This window comes from Melospiza georgiana, chromosome 1 (genome assembly GCF_028018845.1).
Source record: "Melospiza georgiana isolate bMelGeo1 chromosome 1, bMelGeo1.pri, whole genome shotgun sequence".
Classification (NCBI taxonomy): Eukaryota; Metazoa; Chordata; class Aves; order Passeriformes; family Passerellidae; genus Melospiza; species Melospiza georgiana.
The window spans coordinates 118,449,938-118,473,132 of record NC_080430.1 but is presented as its reverse complement, the minus strand read 5'-3'; the positions used below and the strand labels follow the sequence as shown (position 1 = coordinate 118,473,132).

At 37.6% G+C, this 23,195-nt stretch overlaps 1 protein-coding gene across 6 annotated transcripts in view; it reads left to right on the top strand.

The window, feature by feature from the left end:
* Positions 1 to 727: 727 nt before the first annotated feature.
* ASPH (aspartate beta-hydroxylase) overlaps positions 728 to 23,195 on the top strand; it is a 110,814-nt gene continuing 88,346 nt past the window's right edge. For 3 of the 6 annotated variants that reach the window (XM_058019445.1, XM_058019421.1, XM_058019412.1), the window contains exons 1-4: positions 728 to 879; positions 17,398 to 17,547; positions 18,285 to 18,329; positions 19,585 to 19,653. In XM_058019445.1, coding sequence (XP_057875428.1) covers positions 819 to 879; positions 17,398 to 17,547; positions 18,285 to 18,329; positions 19,585 to 19,653 — 325 coding nt within the window. In that variant the 5' untranslated portion in view covers positions 728 to 818. Of the gene's footprint in view, positions 880 to 14,196; positions 14,405 to 17,397; positions 17,548 to 18,284; positions 18,330 to 19,584; positions 19,654 to 23,195 lie in introns of those variants that run through there. The other 3 variants (XM_058019429.1, XM_058019436.1, XM_058019455.1) reach the window with 3 other exon arrangements.

Genomic DNA, 23,195 nt, shown 5'->3' with positions numbered 1-23,195 from the left:
TAGAATGTGGCACAGAACGGGTCGGGTTGGACGGGACCAGAGCGGGGCATCGGCTCCAACCTCCTGCTCCAGCAGGGTCAGCCCAGAGAACACGGCACAGGATTGTGTCCGGATGGTTCTGGAATGTCTCCAGCGACAGAGACTCTCTGGGCAACCTGTTCCAGTACCTGGTCACCCACACAATCAAGAAATTCTTCCTCATGTTCAGGTGGAGCTTCCTGTGCGTCAGTTTCTGCCCATTGCCTCTTGTCCTATTATTTGGCACCGTCGAAAAGAGCCTGGCTCCGTCCTCCTACACCGTTAGGCATTTATACACATCAATGATGCGTTCCCACAACCTGGGAGTTTAACTGGATGCGGAGCGCGGTTTAGGGCACAGGGCGGGATGCTTTAGGCAGTGTCGCCATGTAAATGTCACTCCGAGCCTCCCCCCTCCCCCCCCATCCTCCCTCCCTCAGCGCCGGGGACTCCCCCGCTCCCTGGCGGCGCGCGCGCCCGAACCCTCGCGAGAGGCCGCCGCTCGCGCCCGCCTGTGCCACGTTCAAATGGGCCGGCGGCGGCGGGAGAGCGCGGCGGGCGCGCGCAACCGGCGGGCCGCCGCCCCGCCCCCTCACGGCACCGCCGCCAATCGGAGGCGAGCGACGCCACGCCTCTCTGACGCGATTGGCTAGAGGAGGGCGCGGGGGCGGGGCCTCGGAGCACTCGGGGTCGCGCCGCCGGGGCCTAAGCGCGCTCCCGCCGCACGCAGGGCTCGGGTGGCGGCGGCGGCTCCCGACGCGCTCCCGCTCCGCCCCCTGCGCTGCCCGACGGGAGGTGCGATGGCTTCCCGCAAGAGCTCCAGGGCCACCGGCGGCAGCCCCAGCCCCGGCTCCAAGAGAGGTGAGCGGCGCTGCTGCGGGAGCGAGGCGGTAGCTCTGCGGGGAAGGGGCGGGGGCTCCAGCGGCGGCCGCAGCCGGAGGGAGGAAAGGGCCCTCCCTGCGATGCGGGGCAGCCGCCAGGCAAAGCGCTGGGATGCTGCCCCTTCTCCCTGCCTCTGCTTCCCTTCCCTTCCCTTCCCTTCCCTTCCCTTCCCTTCCCTTCCCTTCCCTTCCCTCCCCTTCCCTTCCCTTCCCTCCTGCCGGCCCCTCCGGTTCCTCCCGCGCTGTGGGAGCTGGGGAGGGGGACGCAGGGTTGGTGGCCGTGATGTGTCCCTCGCGTTCCCGCCGTTCCCTACCCAGGCAGTTCACGTGGAGGAGAAAGTTGTCGGGACCGGGCGGCGGGGACTCCCCTCGGAAGCTCCCTAGAAGGGGTGAGATGAGCACGGGCAGGCCGCAGCATCCGTGGGTACCCCCGAGACCTCTTCCTCCCGGAGATGAGGTGAAACAGGGATGCCCCAATCTCAAGTGTTTCATACTCTCGTATCCAAATTGTGATGTGGAATATCCACTCAGACTGACCTGGTTAGGTCAAAATTATTAGATCCGTTGTAGGTGGAGCACCTAAGCTGGTGGTTTCTGTAACTATCGAGGCTAGGAGGAAGAGTCTCAGAAAAATGCAGGCAGGGTTTTTTTGAGGCAGTGATCCTCCACCCCACCAATAAGGAACCCCTTGACAGATCAGACTGCTCACAGACGGCTGTGTGCGGATATTTTATGTAGGGAAAGTTTTGTGTTCATTGGCATTTCCCAGCATAGCAGTACGCGCCTGAAAGGGCAGAAAAGTGTCTGTGCTGGAGTCACCCGCAGCCATGCGCACTGCACTGGAGAAAGGAGGGCTTTTACCACACACCGAGTGTTTACGTGTCGTGGCTTCTCTGGATTCCAGTTCGGTGGGCACAGAGCTCCGGTGATAAAATGTGGTGATGACACAGAAATAGTATCTGTTGTCCCTCTTTGTAGCAATCGTAGTGAGAACAATGTTCATTAAAGGCTGAGCCATATAGGATTAGTTTGCCTGTCACATAATGAATTAAGAGGGAAAGATTTCAAATATACTTAAGCTTAAAAGAGTTTAGAAATAATATTGCAATGTTTATAGAAGTGTTTTTTTAAATTTTATTTTAAAATCCCTTTTTCGGTTCCTGGCCTATACTGTGTAGTCTGTGTAAATTACAGTTTTTGCTTGGACTGGACATGCTATGATGATCACCCAGTAGTAAGCATGCTAAATACAGATTTTCAATTTTAATGCCTTAAAAACCTACATCCCTGTTGTAATTTTGAATACTGAATATGGTAGTTAATATTTTAAATATCACTTTACATGTTTGTCAATATCTGAAAAATAAATTTATTGCTAAACTATCTCTGATTGAATAAAGAAAGCATTCCATGGGTTTTTATTTGTAGCCTGAGTAAAATTTTCTCTCTTTATATTAAAAGATGTCTTTGGGGGGGATGAAGTAGTATGGATAATGTGTTAGGCACTCTACTGACATGTAACCTCTTTAATTTGTTCGTGTACAACACTCCTAGTTAGAATCCCTCAGACAGCCATGGCAATTACAGTGTGAAGCTGATGCTGTTTTCATAGCTGCAGCTGCAGGGAGAGGTGAGGGATGGTACCTCCTGTGTGAATAAAGGAACAGCTGGAGGAGCAGAGTGCTCACAGCAGCCAGTCAGCTTTCCACAGTCAAGGGATGTGAAAGTCAGATGAGGAAATGATTTTGAGACAGCAAGTAATTGAGACTGAGAAGTATGAAAACCTCAAATCTGAGGCACTTTTTGCTTGATAGAAATATTCACTTTCACAGCAGCTCTTAAAAGAGGATGTGGCTTCTTGCCAGGGCCCTGCTCACAGCTCAAGCCACTGAGGCTAACAGCTTATTTCAAAATCTGTGCACTCAAGACAATGCCAGCATCAGTAATCTGCTTTTAGGTCTCTCTATCAGAAAATATTTACAGTAAACTACAAATAGATTAAGTTCTAACTGTAGTTTATATAGGTGTTTTCAGGTACACTGTATTGTCAAAAGTGGAACTAAACATCTTTTAGAAATAGAACTCTAGCTTTTACTTTCAGAATTCATGTACTAGAAGCTCTCAAATCAGTCCTAATTTAAAAAAAAAATCACTTTATTTAGCTTTGTAGTGCTACTTATTCTTTGAAAATTACATTTACAGACTCATATGACTATACCAATGATTTTATTTAGAGTACAGAAGTGAAAACCAGGGAAAAATTCAACAGTTTGGGGATACTTAGAGAGGGAAACATGTGCTTGTTATTATCTGTCTTTACTGGAAAGTTTGGCTGCTTATTACTAGCTTGCAGAATCCATACTAAAGATGTGGCCTCTCAAAAGGAGGAGTATCAGTTTTAAAGACTGGAGTAAGTAACAGATACTTGCTGTATTGTTACTTGAATCATCAGTAGATAAAGGACAGTTCTGTTACAGAAACAAATGCATAACACCTGTTCATGAATCAACTACTTCAGATTTCATGAGATGTGAAATGTGGAAATGCCTTGGACATTGGCAGGTGCCTGTGGAGAAGCCTTCCAGCAAGACTGAGGATCAGCAGCCCAGCTATCTTTTGAAATACAGATGGCTGAAGAATTATGGATTACTTTGTAACCTCTGCTTACCTATCCCAGATCATAAGGCAGCAATCATTGTGCTGCTCTGTGGGTACATTGTGTCCTACAATATGTAAGCAAGGACTTACTTAAACATGATTTTTATTGGAGATAAGTTGTGCAATAATTGTTTTCTTTGCATCTCTGATGTTAAGTGGGAGAGTTCTCCATTAGGCTAGGCACCATACAAACCACACATTTCCAACCTAAAGCATTGTTTGTATCTACAAAGAACTGTGTTTTATATTAAAAACCCCATAGTCCTATCTCAGTTCTGAAGTCATGTTGCCTTCAGTCTCTATGGTGACAAAGAACTCTTAACATTGCTTTGGTAAATTTTCTTTAATCTCTACAGTGGTGACTGAGAATCTTCTGACCTCCTCTGCTTTTCTCTGCAAGATCCCAGGAGATGTTTTTTTTCCTCATTTTGCTCTTTTAACCATGTGGTTTCCTTACATGTGCGAATGCATTGCCATGTTTTTAACTCCTTTCACTCATCCTTTGGACCCTCTAGTGCCTCTTGCTGTAATTCTTTCAATGATTTTTAATGTTTCAGCTTTCTTCAGATTAATTTAGGCCTTTTTTTGATATGCATTCAAGGTGACCTGATGTACTTATCCAAATGTAATTTTGTGTTATTACAACTTTTTTTAGTTCACTGTATCACTTTTAAAAAGAAGTTGTGCCTGTTAATTTGCAAGAATTCCCACTTTTTATCTCATCTCTGTTGTAAAGACTACTTTAGAATGTGCTTTTATCTGGGTGAGGATCTCCATTAACTCTCTAGTTAACCCAAAGAGCAGAGAAAATTCATCAACTGAACAGGTAGTGTTTTACTACTGAAATTCTTTTGTTGGGAACACTGAACTTCACCTCAGTGCTTCCAGTGCTTGAAGTGGGATTGCCCATCCATTCTGTGATGTCTCTCAGCTACCCAGCTGTGCTGTGGTATAATATCTCATTTTTTTACACTGTGGATTCTGTTTAAATGTGATGCTTTTATCTATATAAAAATTTGGTCTCTCTAATTTCTGACCTCAACTACTGTCCAGTGTGGTTGTTTATGCTCTTTATAGTTGTGTAGTGTGTCATCTGATTTCTTGTATTACAATCTATCCATTATTTCCTGCTTTATGTTAATTGAAACCCTTAGGAAAAAGGGTGTTAAGGTGTTGAAGGTCCTAAGTGAGATGTACATTTGGGATGCTCTGTGGAGCTTAACAAATGTTTTGACTTGTCAAACTGTTTGCTGACCAAAAGTGACCAAAGTCCAAGATTTTGCTGAACCAAAAAGAATTCTCATGATTCAATTAGTGTGCTGCTCTGTGCTTTGATTTGGCTTTTTAAATTCAATGTCAAAGTTTTTTCTTGTTACATTTTTGGTCTTCAGAAATACACAGCGAATTGTTATTACTATGTCAGAGTTTCTGTAGGCCTATTGTGAGTAAATGAGAAATACTTTGTGTCTCACCGGTGGAAACTTTGTATACTGTTTAAGAAATTCTGCAGTGATTTCTTTTGGAAGTTTATCCTATTGCCTAGTTTAGTTGCTTGCAACTGTTTGTATTTTTACCGTTAATGCCACATGCTAATACACATAGCAAAACCATAGAAATGTAGACAGCTCTTTATAATTAATCTGTCTTAAGTCTTATTCAGGGTGGCCTTTCTGGAAGACATTTTAAAATATTGTAAAATAGTCTGCCAAATTAAAAAATTGTAGCAACAGTAATGGTCCAAACATCACTAAATTGCATGGTGCATTGCAGCAGTTCCACTGGTGAAATTACTACACCTGCTAATTCTCCTCCATTCTTCTCTTTTTTTTTCTTTTTTTTTTCCTTTTATTTTCTAAATGTCCTGTACAAAACTGGAGGCAGTAACTCTTAAAACAAGTCAGTATTCTAGCTCTGATTCAATGAAAGTGATGTAAAAAAATCTTAAAATGGTTAGCATAGGTATTTCTCAGTTCACTTGAGCAGATTTGCATTGAAATAGTGAATCCTCAATAGACTCTTGATTAATTTGTCTAATGCTAGAGTCAAATGGGCTCCAGAAGGACAACCCTGAAGGTTTATCTGAATGAAAGTTTCTCTACACCATTAGCTGTTGGCAGGTGCAGTAACTGATTGCCAAAGTTACTCTTTGGAAGTAGAAACAATCAGTTTGAACACAGTGTATGCTTTTATGCCTTTCTGGTTTTCCCATGTTGTTAGGTATTTGTATTTACTTCCTTTACTTTTTCTCAAGGATGTATTATTTTGGGTTTTAAGATTGATACTTGAGTGTAGCAGGATGGACATAAATACAAAGAGCCTGATACATTCCTTTCAGTTCTCTTTCTCCTGAAGAATTCTGAAGCACTGGGAGAGTTCTCTCCAAACTTCCAGAGATGCTGCCACTTGATGAAGACACCAAAGTTCTCATGCCCCTTTTGATCCAGTGTGGGCTGAAATCTTGGGCCCGCTCTGTGTTTTCTGATGGAACTTATGTGTATGCAAGAAGTCACTGTGGGCTAAAAGAAATTATCCGCAGTGCTTCAGATATGGAGGAAGGTTGCACTTCACATCTGCAAGGATGTATGCTTCAATGTACTTTTTGAGCATTTTGTTAAGTGTTTAAATGATAGCCTTTTCAATAGCCTTTTGGAAAACCTAAAGTATCTCTGGTATCAGGGAGACAGGAAGCTGGAGGATGTTTTCTCACATTTTGGCAATTACTCTGAAAATGCACATGAGGATTCCCCATCAGGGGTCATAGCTACTCAGTGTTCAGGCACCAAGGATGTATATCATATTGGGGGATTAAGAAGTTAAATTTTTTTAACAGTTTGAGCTGCAGGTCTGCAGTCAGCTTAATCTAGTTTGAGGTTGCTCTGCAGCTTTCCTCTTTTCAATGCCCCTTCCCTGTACCTGAATTATTGTCTGTGCAGGTGCGAGGTGAAGCACTCAGGGAACTGATAAGCAGAAAGCTGATTTTTTTATTTCCCTCCCTAGGCTGGCTCAATGCATGACTTTATGGAAGGTCATCTGGGGAGGAGGGAGGAGATGACAATGAGTGGGTGGGCATTAGGGGAGGCTGAGATTAAATCCAGAGTTTTATGTTCAATCATGTAATCATGGAGCCATGAGTGAACACTGAAAGGTGACTGGTTTGGTTGGCTATGCTGATGTAATAGCTGGATATATAATGGCTTCAGTAAAGATAACAAAATTTACTAGCAGGGGAAGGCGTGGCTGTCAAGATTATTTCTAATTACAGAGTGCATAAAGAGGTGACATTTGAATAATGCTGTCTTTTTGAACTGAAAACCACTTGGCTGATCACCCGTATGAAAAGAAGGGGTTTGTTTTCAGCTGGAATCACTTTGAAACATATTATAAGAATTCCTGTGCTAATTTGTATGTTGAATTCTTCATTGTAGAGAACTTGAGCAATGAAGTTCTGATTTGCCCCAAGCAGTTCTTTCCTGATGAAGATCCCAATCTGGTAATCTGTGTGATAGCCTGCAGCATTCTTTTCCCTAACTGCATTTGTGGGTTAGCTCTTTGCATGGAAAAGTTTGGAGCTATGCTTTGAAGTGGAACTCATAATGTTATGTGTCTTGAAACATGTTGGAAATTAAGTATGCAGATAACTATGTATTGAGTTTGAACATACTGCGGTGTGTGTGGTTCAACTTTAAAGATTAAACCAATTGCAGTTTTCTTCATGTGGAGTTGCACTATTACTATGCATGTACTTAACCTGATGTAACAAATGCTACCAAGTTGTTTGCCTGAAGACTTTCTTTACACAACATCTAATAGCTAGAGGGAATTGTAACAACTCAGTAGTGGTTTTCTGGTTTAGCAGTTTTATTTCCTGAGGTTTTGTTTGTTAACTGACAATTAATTACTAATGCAACATATCTCACTTTCTCATTCCTCATGCTGATTTTTTTTAAATTGAAAGATACCTAAAGAAGGTTTACATAGTGTGTAACTGTAGTCCTGTTTCTTTCTATAGTAGCTAGAGGACACATAGTGACTAGAGGACACAGACATATCTTTTGAAGCCTGAAGGTTCTATAAACAACAATTTCTCTGCAACTGAGATCTCCTAAGAACATATTTAAGTAACATATGAGATACCTAAAACCTGTTTTGTACTCCATAAGAGTTGCAAATGTATAGCACCCCATGGACAAACACCTGATCAAATTAGCTTAGTATCAGACTTGAAAACTGATAAGTTTTTGGCATTTTAAGCATTTTGAAGTGTTCTTTCTTTCTATGAGCAGAAACCTCTGAAAAGCAGAGTTGTAGGTGCTTGTGTGACAGCTGGAGTTTTTCTACGTGAGCTCTCTCAAAGCATGAGAAAAATGTAAAGAACTAAACCAACATAGTCTGTTTTCTTTATTTTGTGGCTTAATTAGGACTTGTTGCTAAACCAAATTGATGTGACCCACATTACAGGATAGGAAAATGGAACAAGGAAAAATTACCCTTAAATTAATGCCAGCATGTTATGTACGGTGATGAGGATTTTCAACCTTATGTAATAGAATCTTTTTTAAAGGTCACCACCAGCAAAATTTGCATGTTCTAGGCCCAAGTATTTCTTGTATTTCCTCTCTACATTTACCTTCCCTGAACTCTGCTCTGTCCTAAATACAGCCATCTATTTAATTAACCTAGTAATTATGTAGGACTGTTGGCTACATTAAATCATTCAAATGCAAGATAGGTAGATTGTATAATTTTAGATCTTATTTCCAAATCTTCTGTGGGAGAGAGCTGGTTAATCAAAATAGCAGCTATTAAAAATCCTTAAGTAATTTGTACAGTTAAAATTAGTGGTTTGTCTACTCATTGGTGTTACAGAGATTTTGTTCCTACAGCAGGAAGCAAACTAGAATTTCTTTTTAAGTATGTGATCTTAACCTTAAACCTCTTGGTTTGATGTTTGAGTCAAGGAAGTTTACAAGAGGCACATTCTACATAGTTTTGACTTTAATTCTATGCTGTGCTTGTATACACATAAAAACAAAACTAGAGACAATTGACAGAAGTGTTTGGGAAAAATATGGACTTTTCTGTACAAATCTATTTAGATTAGATAAATGTATAACAAAACATTTTTAGTCTGTCTTTACACAATGCCTGTTTTTGGATTTTTTCTTCCAGTGCTAATTGTCTAAGCTTGTTATTGTACTGTCTTTAAGTCTGTGGAGAAAAGGTTTAAAAGAAAAAGTAGTCCAGAGTATTCAGATAGTGATAGATGCACTAAATATTGATTTAAATATATTGCAGTTGATAGTATTTATTTTAAAAGTCAAGTTGTAAACAATGTTGGTTTTAGTCATTTAAGCTGTGTGCACGTGTGTGTATTATTTCCTTGTAATAAATCCGTCTTGAGGAACTACCTAAAAAATAGTCGTCCAAATAATCAAAAAGTAAAATAAAAAGCCAAAACACGGCTTGGACAAAATTTGACTAGGTTTTGGAAGTGATCATCTTTCTATCACATTTAGAAAAGAAGCAAGTGCAGATTCAGGATTTTATCTTATGAGTATGCATCTCTGTCTTCTTTTCTCCTTCTCTGACTTGATCAGTTATGCTCAGATAAAGAAGGCTTGAGAAGAAAGTTGTTAAGAGCAGCAGCTCTTATGGGGCAAACAGCTGGTCTCCAAATCTCACTGAGAAGGGTGGAGCCAGCACTGCAAGTAGAGCCCACTGCTCTGCTGTATTTAGATCAAGTGCTTTTGACAAGTCTCTTGAAACTCTGCAACCTCCAATTTCTCACTAAATTCCTCCTTTCATTTCTGACTGTTTTTCTCATAGAGACAAATCCTTAGGGTTTTAAAAAAATCCCCAACCAACCAACCAACCAACAACCCTGAGGCTAGTCATTATTGTGATGGGTTTTCTGAGTAGATTTCTTGGGTATAAATTTTATTGTTTTTGTTGAGTATGTCTTTGAAGAATCATCTAAATGGAAAGCAATAGGATTTGTTTATTGTCAGAAAAAAATGTAACTACTGAAGAATAATAAATAAATGTAAAAAACTCCAGCCTGAGTATGACACTTCTGTCAGCCAGATGGTAATCTTATTCTTGTTTTGGAATTATTTTTTTTTCTGAAGAATAAATAATTCTGACTTAGTAACACACTGCCTTAGCTTGCAGCTAAAAAAACTCTTCTAAATATTGTGATGTTCCCTGTGAGTCAGAAAGCTATCTCTAGGCCTAAAAGTACTTTGAAATATAGCAGAAATGGACTTGTTGACCATCTCTTTATAAACTGAATATAAAACAGCTAAAAACCTATATGTGTCTCTTGTACTTGAAGCATATTTTCAGATAATAGGATCTCAGATCTGATTTTTGAGGGACTAAAATGGCTTTGATCTTATACCTTTCAGTGTACTTAAAAATGTCTTTTAGACCTACAAAGAAGTTCAAACAGTGTTCCCTAGGGGACAGAACTGAGTGATCTTTCACATCCTAAGTGAGGAATTCAAGGAGATGTTTCAATGGAATCACTTCATCTCTTTAAGGGAGGAGCTTCCTTTCACTAGGGAAGTTCAGCAGGATGCTTATGATCCTAGAGGCTTTTTACATATTTTGTGATGCATCCCTTTTTTTTTTTGCCAACCATTTTTTCCCCCCTTCAGTTGGCCATTCCCAGCAGCTCCACAATCAGCCTGGTTTGTTGTCTAATCCTGAATTTATGACTTTTCTCTTGCTTTCAGTATTTATGTTTTTAGATTGTTTGTATAGTGGGTTATTTTACTGTGACAAATCTTGTAGGGATTGAAAATTAAGGACATAAAGGTTTATGTTTGGATTGATTATATGTGAAATAAGGAAAAGTTCCTCAAATACTAAGATAAAAATCTGTGAAGTGTCAGCTGGAGAGCCAAAATTGCATTTCAGTTAGTAAATTTTTATTGCAAATTTATGTTCTGCTCTTTGTATTTCCTTTGAAGTTAGTTCTTTTTCTGTTCCATTAGTTTCTCCATTCCTAATCAGTAAGTTTCTGATATAGATTATTAAAGTCTTTTGGCTGCCTGCCGAGGTATCTTTATAACCATATAGTCTAGATTATACAAATTTCAGATCAGAGATCTAGTTTTTAATGAGAAAATAGTAATTAGAAAGCTATTTCCCCTCCTAATTTCCCTTAAGGTTGTAGTGCTGAAGAAAATGTCTTAGAAACTAAAAGGAAGAATCAATTTTATATTGCAAAGATTTTTTATTGAAAGTGAACCTTTACCTTAAACTTTATATCTTACTCTAAAGACCCTGCTGCCATAACTGTACAACAAACAAAAATTTCTGAGTATGGATATTAGTGAAAATTTAAGGTTGGAATATTTCATAAATATATAATACATATTTTAATAAAAATCTCTGTTCCATCTGTAAAGTGAGCACAGAGAAAAAAGTTACCCTGTCACCCTTAAAAAAATATAGTTCATAAAAGCACAGATTTGTCCATTGAAAGTGTATTATTCCACCTGTGATGTAGAGTAACACTAAGTAAAAATTAAAGATGAAAATAATTTTGATTTTTGATTAGCACTTGGAATCGTTATGGTGTAGGGACTTCTTGGAATGCAACAGTTTAATATGTGCTTATTGAGTCAATTAAAAAAATACATATTACAAAAAGTCGGTGTGTGTGTATATACTCACTTGACATGTCTCTCTGTAGTGAGAGAGTGAAAAAAAACATTGTATTTTGATATAAAGGGGAAAATAGGGGAAATCAACAGAGACAGCTCTGAATTTCCTGAGGCACTTCAGTCAAAATACTTGTTACAGACCAATCCAATAAACCCCTCTGTGTAAAATCAGTTTAAAATCTGCAGATCTGCAGTTTAGATCTGCAGATCTATTACTGGAAGGGGCTTGCAGCAGTTGCTTTATCATTAATCATATTGGACAAGATAATTTGGCAAAAATTTCAAGCAGTAGTGGGCTGTGGTTATAAAATGGAGGTTGTTATTGTCTTTGCACTGCTACTAGTTCTGTTCTGTTGGTGATAAGATGGTTCTTATGTACCTTATTTTAGCTTTTTGATTCTCTCCTGTATCTGCTTTTTATCACACTGCATTTTGTTTTTAAAAGCATGTGTTCTAAAGTCTCCCTTTATTCCAGCTGACTGATAGTTTTTACTTCTGAAATGTGATTTTTAGTTGTTTCTTTGAGGGTAGTGTTTTATTTATTGCTTTTTCTGTTAGTGTGTATTTCTAGTTTCTAGTGACTGCTTGCTTTTGTGCACTTTTATCTTCAAGTGATAAATCATAATTTCTTCCATATAACTTCCTAATCACCTTTGTGAAAAGGCTTAGCTTGATGATTTGACATTTTGTTTTCATAATTGACTATTTTTCCTCTCTAAATTTCTTTGCTTACACTTTGGTAGTGACGTAGAGGTGTAACTAGGTGCTGCTAGTCTGAATTGTCAATTATGCTTCTGTAAAATTAATTAAAATACATGGGCTGCATAGTTGTAGCACAACTAACTTGAGGATAGTTTTTAAATTTTGGAATGGTTATAATGGTTGTGGTTATTATTCTTCACCACTTAAATCAGCACAGAACAATAACTTTGAGTGTTAGGGAAGCAATTTGAATGACTTCAAAAAGAAGCAGCAGTCACAGCATCTGAACACAGTAGAGATGAGACATTGTCAGAAGTCTACACTGTTGACTTTGCTGTCCCAATGTCAAATTGCATTCAACTTAACCTTTGTCTTTTATAAAAGTAACAAAAATGATATTGTATGGTATTTTTAGCTAACCTTGATCCATCTTTCTCTTGGTCCTTTCTCCTTTTGATGAATTTGAAGAGTTTCTCCATTTTAGCTGTAGCTCCCCCTCTCAGGAAGAAAGATGTTTGTCTTTCTTGCAATCAATTAATTTTTAAAGGGCACAAGAATAAAACTCTGGGTACTCAGCTAGAGGTCAACATATGTGTGTTAGTTCAGATTTGGAATGCACATTTTAAATTAATTTCTTGATTCTCTCAACTCACTTTCCTTATAAGCCTTGTGCTTGTTGTCCCTGAATGGAATTCGCTCACTTAGGTCTGAGTGAAAGGTGCCAAAAGGTGCTGAAATCATTATGGGCATTCAGGCAGGTAAGGTCTGGTTCAGAGCAATCCCCCCAAAATACCTATCAGTGGATGGCGAGGTTCCCAGCATCAGTTAAATGCTTTATGAGTGCACTTATGGTAAGATCTGGTGTCTGCAAATGCAGGTGCAGCTGAAGTGAATTTGCTCTAGATTGCCTATTCTCATGTGGTTTATATACAATAGAATAAATATCATTGCTTGTAAGATTAATTTGATTTTTTTTTGATTTCTCCATGTTCAGTTACTTTCAATCTGTGTAAATTTCTCTGTGTTTTGCTCTTAATTGCTTGTGCATCAGTTACATTACTGAAATGTATTAATCAGGAGGTCTTTCTTGAAGCATCTGATCCATTTAATGTATTCAAGTGGATAGTGGATGCTTTAAAGAGATACTAGTGAAATAAAAAGATACTAGTGTATCTTTTAAAGTTAAAAGATACACTAGTTACAGAATGAACTGCCCGTAGTTCCTTTTCATCCACATGAGAAGTCTTTTCATCCATATGAAAAGCTCTAGTTCTGTTTCTCAATTTTTCTCCCTTGAACTCTTGGGAATTGCATTTGCTGGATGTTAAAACCACAGGAGATATGTGTTGTTTTTCAAAGTAGTTGTAGCATTCTTCTGTTCACTCTGTCTACCTGGTAGCTGTGTTATTTTAAGAAGCATGGGGATAGGAGGGCAGAGTGGTAGATCCTAAAGCTTTTTTTATGGTTGTAGTGAATGAGAAATTAATTTGTTTCTAGCTTCCACCTAAAAGAAGCTGGCTTTTGTTTGATAAGCAATGGGAAAATCATAGTTTGATAAAATTGAAGATGGAAAAAAATGTTGAAAAGTGTATTAGTAGGTTTTTGCTCGTTTTCTGGTCCTTAAGAAGAGGATGAATTGGTGATTTAATTTACATTGGCTTTAAATTGTATAGGCAGCATGCATTTTGTCAGAATTTAAGGGAGGAGTGAGTGAGAGTGTTAACCCTTTCTGGAAGGGGTCTGCCAGAAGTAAATACAATGTGTTGCACTTCTGATAGGAAAATTCTTTGGCAAGAATGCATGAGGTTGGTTTCAAGTAACTCTTTTAGAAGACTCAAAACTACATTATAGAAAGTAGTTGTCTCTTTTTTTCTTAAAATAGTTAGCAAGTTTCAAATGAGCAGTCTCTGCAGGGTACTCAGAGCCTGGTAGGGGAATGCCAACATGGAGAAAGTTTCTTGGATGAGGGCCAGCGTAACAAATGCAAGCAGGCAAGCTTTGTGTCCAGACTTGTGTTTCAGCTTATCCGAATGGATTTAATGTCCTGAGAGATCAGGCACTGTGGCATAAATTGCAGCAGAAGTACTACAGTACAATGTGCTTGGTTTCATTTGCTGTTGTTTTTGATGTTGGAGGATTAAGGGGAGGGGAAAGGATCAACTACCCAGGATGCTCTGTTAGGAGGAGTAAGTGAATTTCATTGTCGTCAGAACTAGATTGCCATATGAGTTCTGAAAAGCGTTTGGCTCCTGAGGATAGCTGCTCTAAAAATAGATTTGGAGGAGAGGTTTCTCTTGGGTCCAGTTTCAGGTTCCAGCTGAGCTGGCTTTAGGAAACCTGTTTGCTCCTGTTGCAAACAGGAGGATAACTGAGGATATTTCTTATTCTGCCTTCAGCATTAATTTTTGGATATACTGACACACTCTCTCTGTTGGTGGAAATCGAGCACTAATGTTATGGCTGACGACACAGGTATCATCCTAACCTTTTTTTTTGTGAGCAAATGGAAAGTGTGTACTTGCAAATAGCAGTTATGTCTGATTTTATGATCAGCAAAATAACTGGCTTACTGTTGTATGTTTTCTTGCCAGTTTGCTGTCTAGTCTGTGTTACAGGCTGCCTCTGTTCTCTCTGATTACGTGTTCTCTGGACTAGAGGTATTCCATGAATTTATGGCCGGTGGTTAATTGTAAATCATATTTTGCCTAATAGAGCATAAATTAGCATAAGAGATACTGTTTTGTCTTCAAATATTTGACTTCAAAGTTATTTTTAGAGAATGTAAAATTGTAAGATGTCTTGAAGGTAAGCTAAAGTAAAAAGTTTTCATGCATTTTTAGCTAGATGTGACTTACTGGGGGGCTGAGTGAGGTACAGGATTTTATAGATTTGCTGTTGAGCGGTAGACTGTGCTTTAAGACTTTCTGATGTCTGCAGAAAGACATCTGGTGGTGTAAGCACAGGCTTACCAGATATGGCAAGTGACCTACTTCTGGCATGGCTGGCAGCATGTGCAGAGAAAGGGCTTGGGTTGAGAATTAATTGTTTGGAATGATCTCTGAGCCAGCTTCAGTTCTTGCAGTGTTTTGTTCTGACCCTGCATGTAGCATTATTTGTGCAGATCATAGGTAAATTTTTTTTGTTACATAACCTCCATTTATATAAAAGTGTTGCGTGATCAAGCTGCCATGCTTGAGTTGTTATTCAAGAGTTTGGTAGGTAATTTTGTAAGGTAAAAAGCCCCAGAATAAAAATATGCCTTTGTGACTATTGTGAACTACATTCTTATAGCAGAATCTATTTTTGAGGAATTTGCATGAAACAGTCTCCTATACTGGAAAAAATATGAATAGTTCTGCTTGATTACTTACATAGGTTGTATTTTCTTTCATTTCTCTGTTCTTCTGATAAGTAAAGCTTCTTCCTTGGAAGGCAAATAGCAGTAAATGGTAGATAACAGTAAGGCAAATAGTGTGAAGTGCACTAAGATCCTCTTTCCTGTTTGCTCTAGAACCAAGTTGCAATCTGGAATAATTTAAACTGTTTTTAACCTAATGATTTCATTTTAAATATATGCAAAGCTTTCATTGACTGCCCTGCTACACAGGTGTAGTGAAGCCCTGCTGTTACATACTGTAATTGTTTATTTCTCAGTATTAATATTACCAGTTCAGAGTACTGCAAGTAATTTTCTTACAGTTGAGCATATTTCTGAATGCAGACGCTGCTTGTCTGTCCTTCAGACTACCCCTACATTTCCCACAAGAGAAATGTTACAATGAGCTGTGTGTTTAGACCCTGCAGATATGTAATTAGAGGACTGTGCAGTAGCAAATGATATATGCCTGATGTGAGGCTAAGTTACCTCAGTTTCTCTCTGAATATTATTGGGCATTTATGTTTAATATAGAAAAGAAACTAAATAGTTGGTGTTTGATCTTGGAAGGGAGTAGTGTTAATAAAATAATTCTTTTTTTTCAGTAAAATGCTGAGCTGGATAAGAGTTAGCGTGGGTCAGTGGTTTTTATATTGGTCTGAACTTTGTATAAAGCACAATGAATGTAATAAAAGAGTATTTTATTACAGCTGTAAACCTGCTGGCAAGCAGGGTCAGAGAGTACTTATATATAGTTCCTGTTACAAAAACAAGTCAGTCACCCATCTCATTACTTATCTTTCAGATTCACCAACTTATTTTAAAAAACAATTGTGTGGATATTTAGTTTCTAGGAGTATTTTTCTATGATCAGTGTTGATAAATACATCTAACATTACTTTCAATTAGCATAAAGATAACTCCTTAGTTTATCGCAATATTCATGACAAAGCTTCTTGCAATGTTCTTTACATCATGTAAGAAATAGCTTTGCTTGAATAACTGGGCCTGCATGCGGCTTAGCAGGCAAAAATTGCTTTACAGAACGGAATGAAGTGGAATAGACTAATGGACTTGAAACTGCAGCCAAGTGCCACTCTTTCAGTAGTAATGTCAGGGGGCAGAAGAGCAGACCTGAGCTTTGGAGAAGGCCACAAGCAGGCGTCATTTTGTACATATTTATTTACTTTTATATATGTATATGCATAACCCTCTTTCTCTAAAACAATCCTAAAACAACAGACTAAGCAATTTATGTCTTCTGTGGTGACGATGGCCATTTGAAAGTTGCTACACATATGCTGGGTCAAAGTCTTTTGCAGTCATTTGTTTACAACTATGTGTAATTTTTAATATATATTTACTTTCCATTTGTGCAGTTATAAGTGAAACCATGATTTGGTTATGTCTCTATGTCATCCTTTTACTTGTATGTTCCACAGCACTGAAATTCTAGAGTTGTTTAGCATGGACTGGAATCTCTGCTTAATTCTAAGCATCAGGAAGGATGGTTTTAGTTGGCAAAGTGTTCTGAATTTGCAGTCTTACCCTAAATATCGTTCAGGTTTTAGAGTTTTCTTAAGCTATTTGAGTTGTCACGTTGGTTCTGTGAGCTATTTTGACTAGTTTTGAAGCCGATTTAGGAGAAATGCTTCCCTTGCAAATCTTTTCTGCTGGCCACACTGGCCTCTGGTGGCAGTCCGGGAACTGCCGGGGAACAAATGCAAAGCATCTCAAAAATGTGAAGCTCTGTGTAAATAGACATCAAAGGGGGGGAGCAAGCCAGAATTTCCAGCTAACTTTTAAGACAAATCAGATCAGGGCTTTTGGTGTTTGGTTGGTTATGAGGCTTTTGCTTAGATAATCATCAAGCTTCTCACAGTAATTCACAGTGAAATGGAGAGCAAATAAAGGTGGTAAAGTTTTAAAAACCCAACCAACCAAAAAACTTCACAACAACAAAACTCACCATTGTTATTGAAATGTTTTGTATTCTGTGTAATAATAAACACCAAGTTTTATAATTGTATCTTCAATAATAATTTTCTAACTCTTACATCCATTTTTTCTTCTTGTTTTATTTTAACAGAGACTAAGCATGGAGGAGGCAAGAATGGAAAGAAAGAAGGCCTCTCTGGAAGCTCATTTTTCACCTGGTTTATGGTAATTGCTTTGCTGGGAGTTTGGACATCAGTAGCAGTTGTCTGGTTTGAACTTGTAGATTATGAAGAAGTTCTAGGTAAGATCTTAAGATTTTTCTAATAATGTTAATATGCATTAAATGAATGCCATTTTATATTTTTAGATAGATGATATGTCTACTGTAGTGTTTGCAAATTATCTACATGATAAGAATAGGCAGTGTAGTTCAAAATGTATGTTTTAATGCTGAGCACTATTATGGTCTTAAAATGGGGTTTTCATAAAAGGGTATGAATATCCTGTAGGATGTCTTTGTAACATGTATACTGTAGTTAATTTGAGAGGTCAGCTAAATATGCAGTTTGAATTTAGGCTCTCAGAAACTCGCAGCAGTGGTTGAAAGTAAGCAGTTAATGTTAGCTCTGCTCTGGTGGACTGTGATGCCTGTAGGGTCAGGACTACTGATCCATCATCCTCTCATGAGTGAGATGTTGAATGAACCTCAGTTTTAAGCTTATAGCAGTGATAATACTATCACAATGAGATAATTTTAAGACAGTACTATTAATATAATATTTGAGGTTACAAAGTAATATCTCAAATTTCAAGATGCATGTCCATAGGTACATCTGTTTTCCCTGATGTTGTAGGATTCAACATGCACTTTTGCACCTGGTGGCTTTACAAAATTTACACATCTGTTGGTACATGCTTTTTTTTTTTTTTTTTTTTTTTTTTTGACTGATTTTTTTCAGAAAAAAAATCTTCTGATTTGAAACTTAACTGGGTCTAGTGATGCAAATAATGTTTTTTGTATTTTTACCATGCATGCAGCCAAAGCAAAGGATTTCCGTTATAACTTGTCAGAGGTCCTACAAGGTAGGATATTAGAGAAGTAAGCTTGCTTTACAGTGCCTTGGCTGAAGTTTTGGTTTACTTTATTATGGTTTTAACTTTTTTTTAAGAGTTGCTCTTCTTCTGCAATGACATGAAGCTCAACCATTTCTCATCTGTCTCATTCTTCATGGTTTTGAAGATGATATCATTCTTATTTCTAGAGAGTTATATTTTTGCACCAGTCTGCTATGTTTATCCATAAACAGATATGGCTCCTTTCTAATGGGTTGCTTCCATACAATGGTGATGAACATATTTTTCTATTCTAGACCCAAGTCTAAATTTTTTCTTCCATAAAACTGATTTCTAATTTTCTAACTATCATATTCAGAACTGAATTTCTTTTATTTTGATAGCAAGAAAGTTCTACCTTCATTTAGAGAATAACAAGTGTAGTAAACTGACTATAAGGACACAAAGTTCTGCAAGCTCTGCAGAGTTCGATCCTGTTAAAAGTTGTGTCTGAATTTTATCAAGCCTCTAATTACATAACTTTCTACTAGTTTGGTGGTCCCAGGATGCTTCAAATCCTGGATGCCGTGCTTCTATGCTGAAAATTCTTTTTTAATAGAAACTGAGTCCTCCTTTTGCATATACTTAGGGCTAATAGAGCTGCAGTTTCAAAAACGAAAAGTGAGAAAACTGATTTTAGTCTTACATGAAAGGATGGACAACTTTTTTTGTCTGCATGGAAGGTTATACAATTGTTGGTAGAATTTGTGAACGGTTTTCCTTTGTCTGGGAAGTGGGCTGCTTACTTTGTATTAACTTGGCTCTAAAAACTATATACCTATATAGCTATCTCTTTCCCAAGAATTTAGAATTGCAGGAAGCATGTAATCAGAAAACAAATGGCCATTATTTTACAAATTTTTGTTTTATTATTTCCCTCAAACATGTTGAATGTTTCTTGTGAACTTAAATTTTATTCTGAGCAAAGCATGTCCGTGTCAAGTACATGTTACAGACTTGCTTTAAATCTACTGACTGCAAAATGAACACAGGAAAAAGACAAATTTGTGTTTGGTCTCAAGTGCAGGAAATACAGAAAGAAATTTGAAATATTTGTAGTATTTCCCAGAAAATTTAATATGTGGTTAAGAATATTACAGCTAGATTGTTAAGAACAGATGGTCACAACCTAGCATTGACAGTCAACTATCACACATTGAAAACTGTGCTGGACACAAATGGCCAAATCCGTAATTGTCTTTTCTTCCTCTCTTTGCACTTCTAGGAAAGCTTGGGATATATGATGCTGATGGAGATGGAGATTTTGATGTGGAAGATGCTAAAGTATTGCTAGGCAAGTACAAGTAAAGGGGGAGCAATGTATATAATTTAGTTGGCATGTTCATGTTTCACTTTTTTATTTTTAAGTCAAAACAATATTTCTGGTTTGTTTTTTTTCCTGGTTTGAAAACTTAAATTGATTTCATTGTGATGGGTTTTTTCCTTAATGCAAGTTGTAGGATTGGGTGTGTACCTCACACCAATTTTTGTTCTTTTTCTTCTAATGTAGCAATGTTAGTGGAAAGCATTTAATCTTACAGAATGTTTTTGAAATTCGGTGGTTGATACTACTCTATTGTATGTTGAAAGGTGGTTGTGATTATCAATAAATTTATCAGATGCAGGACCTAAGATGCTTCTAGCATGAAAACATTGTTTATGTTAACATGTTAGGCCAGGTCCATTTTAAAATTACTTTAAATGTGCCTTTGTACTTAGATGACTATTTGTGTAGTGTATTTTTGTATTGTCTTTCCTCTATTCTGAATTCCCCACAAGTCTATTCATTTTTCTTGCCCTTCAGAAACAGTACAGAAACAGAATTTTTCTTCTCTGGCATTGAAACATGGTTTAGGCTTCTGTTCCTTGTAATTTGTGAGATGTCTTTCTGCTGACTGTGTATCTTCAAAGGGAAATTTCAATATTTCAATCTCTAGACATGTTTTATGGTATTGTCTTTTAAAGAACTGCCTTCTTCAGCTTCAGTCAAGCCTTGGATAGATACTTCTTGCATATCTGATGGTAGAAATTTTAGTTAAGTTTACTTTTCTTTCGATTTTCTTTAGTTGGTTTGTTCAAGTTTAAACCTCTACTGAGCACACAAACCTGTAGAATTAAACAAATGAACAAAGCAATGAACCCCCCAGCACAGTAACTAACACTTGGGCAGAGGACAAAATTGAATGTATCAAACTAGGCAAAGTTATCAGTAGTACATTAGGATGTTATGATTTGCTATTTCAAATTCACACTCCATAAAAATCAGCTTGTCATAATTTTATTTTTCCTATTTTTATCTGGAGAAATAAGCAAGTCTTTGGGAAGATGTGTGCTCATTTGTTTAATCCCTTCATGGTTTATAGAAAACCCATGTAATAACTGAATCAGTTTGCAGTGGTGTGAATGTGAGAGTCACTCCAAAGAATCTGCAGCACTCTAAATGGCTACAGAGCTATAGATTGGGTGTTAATTATAATTGGTGACTAAGATAGTACTTGGGATAATTATAATCCTAATTTTTCTTTTTCTATTATGTAGTGTATAGCAACTGGATATCCTTTTCTTGACAGTCGTATACAGGCAGAAACATTCTGCTGCTTTGTTCCATCTCTGTTTTATGCAGCCTGATATAGCTGGGAGTTCTGCCAGTACATGAAAGTGTTTCTATTCTAAGCTTGTCTTATCATGCATTCAAACCTTGTACTTCAAGTGTGACCTTAAAAGGTCACATATCAAAATTTATTTGTATTATTTTAGAAAAGTTGCTTAGAAATACAATTTATTTTCATTTAAATTTGAGAATAATTTTTGCACTATAAAAGAAACGATGAATTTTTAAGTTTTGTGACACTGAAAAAATTATGAATATAAGAAGATATTTCTTCCAATAGCAGGCATGTTATATTATTAACTGAACTTCCCTGTAAGTTACAGTGATTGTTTACATTTAAAATTAAATATGAAATAAAAAATGAGCACCACAATGCAGACTGAAATTATTTCATTGATGCAGCAACTAGAAGACTGGATTCCCTCTTGAGGAATTTGTCTTCCAGAGTTAAGTCATTGTAGTAAAGGAAACTGAATAGTAAGTCTACTTTCTGAATATTGAGTGCAAAGCTCCTTTTATTTGTGAGGATTTTGTTAGGAAGGCTTATTACTTTCTGGGATTTTTTTCTGGGTCAGAATGCCATAACAGCAAGTGGTTTCTCTGGTACAAAAGGAGTTACTGCAGTTTGGTGTTTAATGATAGGAATTCATATGCTTTTTTTCCTCCTCTGTTCTTTAGCTATTACAGCACTCGTATTGTGTATTGAAGTTGTGATATGTACAGTGGTTTAATGTTGTCCACTTCCATAACTTTTAGTTTTCCCTACAAATTTCAAGATTGAATTTCATATTAATAGTAAATATCTTTTAAGTTTAAATTAATTCAATTAACATCTTGAGAAATGCTTCTACCAGCATGAGTTTATTTTGTATTTCAAATAATGGTTTTAATAATTTTCTGTACTACTTGGCCATATCTAAATAGAATAATTAAAATTTATTATTTTATTTCTTGTTTGTGTAAGGTATGATAGGATCTGTTCTTTTTTATTTGTTGGAATCAAAGTGAGTTTCATGATTAGGTTCCCTTGAGGGATTTGTGTGATTTTCAAAAGGATATGCCAGAAGTTTGTTGTTCCCCTCTTCCCCTACTCCCCGTGTAAGAGAAGTAAAAAAAAAACAAATAAAACCCAAACCACCTGCACCCCCTCCAGTCAACCAACCCCAAGTTGCTTTGCTTCCCAGTTTTTGTCCACTTCACTCTGATAGCTCTCAGAAGGGTGTTATTCTTAGGGGGAGTGCTACACATCTCACCTTGCTTTACATCAGTACAGTGAAGCAGTGGCTTTAGTGGTATTACCAAAAAAGTGGCATGTATAGGGGTACTAATGTCTGTGGTAATAGTTACTTTGGACCCAAGGTGTTTCTTGTACTTCTGTCCCTTTTAACAAGGAACAATATCCTGAGAAATTGTCCTTAAATGGTTGCAGAAGTTAGCACAGTTTTGGAACTGCAGCTACAGAAAACAATCCCTTTATTGTTCTTGTGCATTTAGTTCAGAGTAGTCCAGCTATGCAGAAAATGGCAAAACTCCATCCTCGTGTGTCAGCAGTCAAATGGTAATAAGCAATAAAATTCAAGTAAGAAATCTTCTTTTCCTCTGGTTCACCTACAGAAGAAAAATAAGTTTGCAGGCAGTCATGCTGAGATTGGACATTCAAAAAATCTGTAGTGAGATAATAGGTGTTAAAATAATGCTTTTGCACTGTTCAGCTGTTTAGGATAAGTTTCATGCTCTTTCCTATTTTTCTCATGTTCTACTGTAGCACTTTCAAATATTAAAGGTTGGCTTGTGCTCGTTTTCATAAGAAGAGATGTTTACAGGAGAAGAAAAGCTTTGTCTTGTTAAGTGCATGTAGGGAAGTCCTGTGCCCTACTGCTTGTGGTAACTATTTGAATGGACAAATATTTTGACTCCTTCATTCACTTGGATTTATACTGTCATGTTAAGACTTCTCTTGAGATAAAGTAGCTGTATCTTTTGAGTCCCTGCTTTAGTAGGATATGGTTGCTCTGCTTTGGTTGCCATTTTCAGATACTTGTTACAATGCTTTTGTGAGCTTATCAGTTTTTCTTTTGAAAAGCAGTTCTTCTTGATTATGGGGGTGAATGAGGAACAGAGTATTAATGAGTTCGCAGTTCTTCTGTACTCTTTGTTAGAAAGCAAGATAAACATATGAAATCCTGTGGTTTTTTTCTTTAACTCAGGCTGAAGTGTTGCATGAG